We start from the raw sequence: 8,612 nt of genomic DNA on the forward strand, positions 1-8,612 counted from the left end.
CACACATCATGGCTGGCAGTAGCACATGCTGTCTAAGAACTGTAGGGGACAGGGTAACTGGATGCTCACACAGACGTCCCCTAGGTTCCATTCCACAAGACGTTTGTCACAGCTGGTTTCTCTAAGCATCCTTTGTGGAGGTCAAACCTGCCCTACTGACTGTTTGCTGCACTTGACAGGCCCATCCATCCCTCTTTGTGCTGACTGTGACTTATACATAGAATGCATTTTCTGTTACCCTTTGAGGCCACGTCCTTCAGGTGTTGACTCAGGTGTCATCTCTCCAACAAGACATCCCTAGGCTCCATGCTTGCACACCCTGTCTCCTCCCTAGCCTTACGAGACTTCCCCATGACATTTGGCTCTGGACCGGCCTGTGTTGGTCTGTTTCATCTGTCCATGATGGAATGTGGGTCTATAAGGGCAGGGTGTCTGCTCTTGATGCCAAGGGGAATATTCATCACATGCCACGCCCTCAACAATGGTGTGATGGATGCGTGGGAGAAGGATGCATGAAGGTTTAGTAGGTGGTCCAAAGAGTCTCCCGAGGCAGCTGCATAGGAACCAAACCTCCATTCATTTTCTTCCCCCTTTCTGTCCTATAGCCAGTCCCATGTCAAACAGGTGTGTGCACTCTAACCCCTAGTACCTGGGAAATGGCCTTATCTTGAGACAAGCTCTTGTTGGATCTAGAGAAGACTCTGGAATCCAACATTGGGTATGGAGCCTGAGGCTGAGGTGTGTTCTTGGTCACTTTCCTCAGCTACTGCTCCAGACCCAGTTGCCCTCCTGTCTCCGCCTCTACTCCTGTCCATCTTCTCATCCTGCCAGATGCTTACTATTAATGTCCTCTGGGCACACCCCGTCTCAATGGCCATCTGCTCCCTTGACGTCTTGTCTTGTGCTTTAGCACCCAGTTCCTTCCTCCTACTTCTTGTAGATCTCCCAGGGATCCTTGGGTGTCCCTTCTGGGTCTCTCCGAGCCTGTCCCTGCTGAAGGTTTCTGAGTTCCTGACCATTTCTTTCCCTCTGGCAGGGGTCTTTCCAGGCTTAGACAGATGCTCCCAGAGGCCAGATATTCCAGGTAGGAAGAGAGAAGGCCCCTCGCCTCGTGGGCAGCACCTGGCTCTGTGTTTTTAGGTAATACCCTGCAGGACTGTAACCTGGATTTAGAGACTTGTCTCAAAGACCAGAGGAAATCGGTAGTGAGAGGCTGGCCCCTTTGGGATGGGCTACAAGGCTGTGGCTTCTGTTCTTGTTCCAAGGAAACCAATATTGATCTTCCAAGCTCCTTTGGGGAGCTCACCCCATGTGGCAGGAAACTACTGCTTCCCGACAACAGTCAGTGAGGGCCAAACAGCCTCTCTGTAACTTAAGTTTGGAAGCGGTTCCTAGGGAGTGTGTGTGTTTGGAAGCGACCAACGGAAGGGGAAAAGAAAAAGATCAGCTGTTTCAAGAGCTTTCAGGAGAATAGACATCTATTTCATCATTACTCACTACCAGGAAATAGAGGCAGCAGGGCTAAATGGAAGCGATGGGTCCTGCAGCCAAGCGCTCCTTGGGTACCAGGCCCTCCTCAAGTGATGAAACTCCATCATACCCACCAAACGGCCTCTGAGGATGACTTGAGCATTGCGTTTTTATTCATTTCAACAAAGTGCCCAAAAGATCAATTTGCACTTGGTCAATACAACAGAACCAACAAATACATGTGTGCTGTGTGGCGGGCACTGGTCTCCGTGGATGAGCTTTGAGCTCTTCATGGGTGATCAGTAGTCACGGCATTCAGAATGCAGGAGACTCAACAACCATTCAGCTGCCTTTGGAGGAGAAGGGGGAGGGGGGGAGGAGACTAATGTGGACATACAGGTTATTTCTCTTGTTGAGAAGTCTTACTGGATGCCACAGGATGGCTTATTCCCTTTTCAGTATTGGCTAAAAAAAAAAAAAAAAAAAAATAGATGGAAGTCTAAAACACCAATGAACTTGTGATACAATGTAACATTTCCCTTCTCTTTAAGAGAGCAATTATTGCCAGGCAGTTATTGATGGGTGGTGGTGGCCCCCCATATCTTTTATCCCAGCACTGGGGAGGCAGAGGAAGGCAGATTCTGTGAGTTCAAGGCCAGCCTGGTCTACAGAGCAAGTTCCAGGATAGTCAGGGTCACACAGAGAAATGCTTTCTTGGAAAAAAAAAAAAAACAAAAAAACAAAAACAGAGGGGGTTATTTGAGCTATCCAGATACCACAGGAGGCATGGTAAGTTAAAAAGCAGGAATTAATTTTTCTCATAGCTCAAGGCTAGACGTCCAGGATCCCAAAGTCAGGATCTCTCCTGAAGCTCTCCCCTTGACACGTGGACAGGTTCTCCTCTCGACATCCTTGAACAACACCGGTCTGTATGTGACTGTCTTAACTTCTTTCTTCCTTTGTTTCTTTTCTTTCTTCCTAGATTTACCTTATTGTATGTGCAGTGCTTTGACCGCGCATGTTGTATGTGCTGTGTTCATGAAGTGCCCATGGAGGCCAGAAGCAAGTCAGCAGTTACAGGCAGTTGTGACCCTCCATGATGGTTCTGGGAATGGAACCTGAGTCCTCTGGAAGAGCAGAAAGTGCTTTGAGCTGTTGAATATGCTTGGCCCAGGAAAGGAGATGTGGCCTTATTGGAGGAAGTGTGTCACTGGGGGTGGGGGGCAATGAGACCCTTCTCCCAGCTACCACATGGAAGCCAGTCTTCTCTTAGTGACCTTCAGATGAAGATGTAGAACTCTCAGTTCCTACTGCACCATGCCTGCCTGGATGCTGCCATGCTCCCACCTTGATGATAATGGACTGAACCTCTGAACCTGTAAGCCAGCCCCAATTAAATGTTGTTCTTATAAGAGTTGCCTTGGTTATGGTGTCTGCTCACAACAGTAAAACTCTAACCGAGACAACTGTTAAGCCATCTCTCCAGACCCTGACATCCTCTTCCTTAAGTATGTTAGTACTGGGCATGATGGTGCACACCTGTGATCCCTGAATTGAGGATGCTGAGACAGGAGGATTGGGAACTAGAGGGTATCCTGAGCCATACATAGCAAGTTCTATACTGCCTCAGTGACCTCAGTGACCTCAGTGTATCTTAATTTCCACCGAATGATCCTGTCTCCAAATAGTGACATTTTGTTTGTTTGTTTGTTTGTTTGTTTTGCTGTGAAGCCACATGTGTTCCCACTGTGGGCTCCTACCCCAGCCTTCACACAAGAAAACCTGCAGGGGCTCGCTCAGCTGGGTAACATACACCTCTCTCACCCTTGTTGCCCCCCCCCCCACTCTGCTCTGTGTTGGGTGACTCCCTGCCCTTTTGGGTTTATCAAGCAACTCCTCCTGAGCCTGGCTAGTCAGGGAGACTAGGCAAACTGAGTGAGGGAAAGAGGTCAAGCACTGGAGTGCCCTGCCACAATCTGTCCTTCATGTCACCAGGAAAAAGGAACAAATCGTATGTTGGCAGCTGGACAAGAAGTCATGTCTGACCTGTAGGGAATAAAGCAGCCAGAACCTGGTTAATACCTGGCATTGAGCCTTTAGTGTTTTCTGTGAGGTCTCCCCACCCCCTAGCCCCAATACCCCCTGCTGTGTGTGTGTGTGTGTGTGTGTGTGAGAGAGAGAGAGACAGAGAGAGACAGAGAGAGACAGAGACAGAGAGAGACAGAGACAGAGAGACAGAGAGACAGAGAGACAGAGAGACAGAGAGAGAGTCAGAGAGACAGAAATGTTTTGTTGTTGTTTTGAGGCTTGTGCAAGGCCATGTTATCCTCAAATTTATGGTCCCCCTGCCTCAACCTCTGGGTGCCAAGATTATAGGTACAGGCCTCTATGCCCAGTATAAAGTCAGTTTTGAACACAAGCTATTAACTAATTTGTGTGCCTTTGGATTGTTTCTATAGCAGCCTTAATTTCCTTGGCCTGATTTTGAGGGGGAGGGGTCTTTTATTGAGATTAGAAGAGAAAAACTACAAGCATGTTGAAGGCTGTTTCACTACTAAGCCGCCACTGAAGATGTTTTTAGATCACTTCCAACGACCCCCTCTGAGCCATGTACTGTTATTATGTTCCTCTGATTTAAAAAAAAAAAATAGAAAAGAAAAGAAGAGAAAAGAAAAGAAAGAAAAGAAAGAAACTGGAATGTCAAAAGCTCAGTCACTGGCAAAAGAGTAGGTGTGGTTGGTCAAAGGTGGTACTAGGAGTTGAAGGTAGTGGCTGGATGGACATGGAGCCTGGGGCCTGGAGCCTGGATTTACATTTTTTGGAAGCCACGGTCAGTTTGTGAGTGCAGCAGTCTATTCTTGGAGTGTTTATTCAAGGGATCTCAGAATAGTTAAGACTTGCTTTGGTGAGTGGTAAATGCAGGTGCTCACGGGGCCACTCAGGCAGGCTGCTGAACTCCCACCCCTTACATTCAGACTCTTCTCCCCGTCCTTCTTTTCAGACACTCAGCAAGCTGCCCACTGACTATCCCGGGACACCTGTGGCATGCCTACTTGTCAAAATTATCCAAACCTTGATTGTCTCTTATGATCCTGAACTTCCTAGAACAGTATACAGCCAGCAATATCCTTTCAGGGGTGGGTAAGAGCTTGCTGTGTGAGGACACAGCTTGCCATTGGTGCTTACAAATTTCCAGCCAGACCCCGGAACCTGGCATGCTATTACTTTTCAAGTCAAGAAAGTAATCCCTAAGTCCTCCATGTCTGGCCAAGATACAGCAACAACACGCCTCAGCCCAGGTCTCACACAGTTAAGCTTTCTGGATGGAACATGAGCATCACCTTCTGGGCACGGGGTGGGGGCCTAGGGGGTGGGGTTGAGGGAAACCTGGGATGCTCACAGTGGCAAGATGGGAACATCAGATCAAAGAACAACTGGTAAGGTGGGGTGTCCGCTTGGTTACTCTTGTGCTGTGCCTGTGGTCTCTGTCAAAGGATGGCAGAGTCTGAACACAGCAGTGGATAAGTTAAAGTTCTGAGGGAAACTCACTCATTTCTCTGCAAGCTCTAACCTGGCGGTTCTCAACCTGTGGGTCTCGACCCATACATCAGGTATCTTGGTTATCAGACATTTATGTTATGATTTGTAATGCTAGCAAAATTATAGTTATGAAGTAGCAATGGAATCATTTTATGTTGTAGGGGGTGTCACCACAACATGAGGAACTGTATTAAAGGGTTGAAGCATTAGGAAGTGGAAGGATAAGAACCATTGTATTTAGAGTGTAACAAGAATCCTGTTTCCTTTGTTTTCCCCAACCCTGTAGGGTGTCATTATAGGGACCTAAGAGCCTCCGGAATCTTTTCTTTCATGGACAAGGGAGGCACCGGGTCCTGGTGTGACATAGAAGTTGCTTTGGCTGCTTTGCCCTGGGAATGGTTATATGAAATTGCCTGTCAACACAGGAAATTTAAAAATGGGGACAGATCCTGGTATCTAAATGGTGGAATTGCAAGAATACCACTGGGGCCCAGGGTATGTGCATGTGAAGGGCGGAATCCAATCCAAGCAACCTAGCCAGAGCTAGAGAAGAGGCCTTCTGTTCTCCACACACTTCACCCAACACTCAATCAGGCTGATGTACAGACTGAGGAGCACCGGCTGAGAAAGTACCCCCACAGTACAGCAAAAAGCTTCAAAAAAGATTGGGTACGGAGGCCACCACCTCAGTAGATGGACGTCACCCATGGGCCAAACCCAACCAGAATGAGGGCCAGCTTCAAAAGGCCAGCATTCTCAGGAGGCCTTAACAGGATCCGGTCGGTCATGAAAACATAGAAGATAAAGGGAAAAAAAATGTCTCTGCATTCTAAGTGCAGGAATGAGTGAGTCTGGAGAGAGGAGAGAGCTGACAAACGGCAGTGCTGATGGCCCTGGTGTTAGAAGTATCAGGAGAAAGTCTAAAAGAGCATGGTAGGTGTACTGCTCAGTGTCACCCAACACAAGCAGCCAATCGGCCAGACACACTGTTATATTTATAGGATTCTATAAATTTATATTATTTATAGATCACAGACAGAAAAAAAAAAAAGAACCCTCCAATCTGAGATGTAGAAACGAACTTCAAAGAGATAAACAAGAGCTAAGATCACTGCATTTGAAGTTTTGAAGGGGAGAAAAAAAAAAAGAGGCCCAGAGGAAAGCAGTTTGAAACAATAATGCTGAGAATGTCCCAGATTTTGGTGAAAGATATAAATTCCTGGTACGAGGAGGGTTCAGCACACTCCAAATAGGATCAGCTCAGAGAAAACTATGCCCAGAGACGTTGCGAGTAGCCTGGGCAGATTCTTCTAAAGACCACGAGGCAGCCAAGGCCACAGCGGGCACCCACACTACTTACTGAGTGAGTGAAGGGGCCAGACCACACCCCTGCCTTCCGTACCTGCCCCAGCTAGCCACATATCCATGATCAACTGCATTCTGGGGCAAGCCTAGGAGCATGATTTAACAGCAACCTCTGAGCACGTAACCCAGATCTCAGACTGTTTGGCTCCTTTGTTTAATCTCTGCATGAAGAATAAAAAGAGTTGTGAATGAAGCTTCAAACACCTGCGATGAAAACAAGAGCTTTGGGGATGGAGGGTGGCTGGAGAGATGGCTCGACATCAAAGAGACCTGGCAGATCCAGGTTCAATTCCCAGCACCCACATAATGGCTCACAGCCACCAGTTCCAGGTGACTGAAACCCTCTTCTGACCTTCCCAGAAGCCAGGCACACTGGGTCAAATAGACATACATGCAAGGCAAAACACTCATACAATAAAAGCAAATAAAGATATAAAAATAAGAAAAGATAATAAATAAATAAAATTAAAAGAAGAAAGAGTTGTGGTTAAATTTTTTCAGATTATTTCATGCCTGCGAGTGTTTTGCCTACTGCATGCAGGTGTGCCACCTATGTACGGGGTGCCCTTGGAAGTGGGAAGACAGGGGTTGAGTCCATTTGAACAGGAGTTATTATTGATGGTTATGAGTTACTGGGTGGTGAACCAAACCCAAGTTCGCTGAAAGAATGGCTAGATGCTCTTAACCTCTGAAGCATCTCTCTAATCCCTGTTGTTTTGTCCTTAAATTGCTTTCTTGAGGTGTCCTAACTACTCTGGGACTCTGCCAGCAGGAGATCTGTGACCGGAGGAAAACCTTGCCCTTGAATCTTCCCAACCCCGAGTCCAAATCAACCATTTTCTCCATGAAACAAAGGAAAGCCTTAAATCATTCAAGGTAACAGGAATGTTGGTCATATACAAACATATATTGGCAAATTACCAGTGAGGGAGGTTGCTTAGCCAGCTCCTACTTGTGGGGACCAACAAGACCGAACTACACAGATCAGAGCAAGCTGATGGTTAATGCTCAGCAAACTCGGGCAGAGCAACTCATACAGGCGACAGCAGAGCAAATGAGTCCCCACAAGACCGGAAAATTCATTTATTATCAAAAGACATTAATACACTGAGTTGTAATACACCGACCTGTGGGATGTCTCAGAGGTACATGGAGAAAAGATGAGCGACATCATTACTAAACACAGATGGCAAATCAAGACACACCATGTACAAAGTGGCCATGAATTGAAAATGTTTGAAGATCTTGGCCAAACATGGTGCTTTACACTTGCAATCCCAGTGCTTGGGAAACCAATAGAAAAGATTGACATCCACTCTGAGACTGGTGCACACTTCAAGGTGAAGGATTGCTGTGCTCGATTCAAAGAGCATTTCCTTGGCTGGGCAATGGTGGCACATGCCCTTAATCCCAGTCCTCCAGAGGAGGAGGCAGGTGAATCTCTGAGAATGACATCAGACTGTTCAACAGAGTGAGTACCAGGACAACCAAAGCTGTATCAGAGAAACCCTGTCTCAGAAACAAACAAACAAACAAACAAAAAACCCCAACAAAAACAAAAAAACAAAAGCAAAAAGCTCCCTCTGACCTCATGTTGAAACAACAGAAAACAGTCATAAGAATCAACATAAGAAAATTTTAGAGGAGGAAAAAAAAAAACAAGAAGAAAAGCAGGGAGAACAGGAACAGCACGCAAAATTACCAATCAGAAGCAGGCAGGGAAAGGGAAAAGACCATAACCTGCCCTGATTAACAAGAGCTGAAAGGAGAACAGGGAATATAAGGATCCGAGTCAGGGTTGATGAGAAAGCAGAGGTACTTTCCATAAAGTCTCAGAACATCACACAAAGAAAATCAGCCCTTAGAGAGAGAGAGAAACAGTAATCCTGTCTCCGAGTCAACTGTAGCTCTCTGCAGCAGCTGTAAGTAAGTGAGGTTCTCATGAGTGTTGGGATCAAAGAAGCCCTTGGTGTCGTCACCAGGGTCTGCCAAAATGCTGTTCATCTCTTCATCAAAGTAGCCACGCTGGTAGGCCACGTCCACTGGCAAACGGTGGCTGTGCACAGGATCGATGACACCACCCGTGGCAATCTGGGCTTCCAGCAGACGGATGCCATGGTTCTTAACAATGAGGTCTTTCTTCATGGCCTGGAAGAGGGAGATCTGGTCCCCAGTGTAGGGGTCCGTGTACCCAGTGACCGCACGCTCAGCAGACAGCAGCTTCTCTTGGATCTCGC

At 47.0% G+C, this 8,612-nt stretch overlaps 1 protein-coding gene across 4 annotated transcripts in view; it reads right to left on the reverse strand.

Annotated features, from left to right (window-relative positions):
* Positions 1–7,430: 7,430 nt before the first annotated feature.
* Eppk1 (epiplakin 1) overlaps positions 7,431–8,612 on the reverse strand; it is an 18,074-nt gene continuing 16,892 nt past the window's right edge. For 3 of the 4 annotated variants that reach the window (XM_029469735.1, XM_029469737.1, XM_029469738.1), the window contains exon 5: positions 7,431–8,523. In XM_029469735.1, the coding sequence (XP_029325595.1) occupies positions 8,230–8,523 (294 nt within the window). In that variant the 3' untranslated portion in view covers positions 7,431–8,229. Of the gene's footprint in view, positions 8,608–8,612 lie in introns of all 4 variants that reach the window. The other variant, XM_029469736.1, reaches the window with a different exon arrangement.

Source organism: Mus caroli, chromosome 15, assembly GCF_900094665.2.
Source record: "Mus caroli chromosome 15, CAROLI_EIJ_v1.1, whole genome shotgun sequence".
Lineage (NCBI taxonomy): Eukaryota > Metazoa > Chordata > Mammalia > Rodentia > Muridae > Mus > Mus caroli.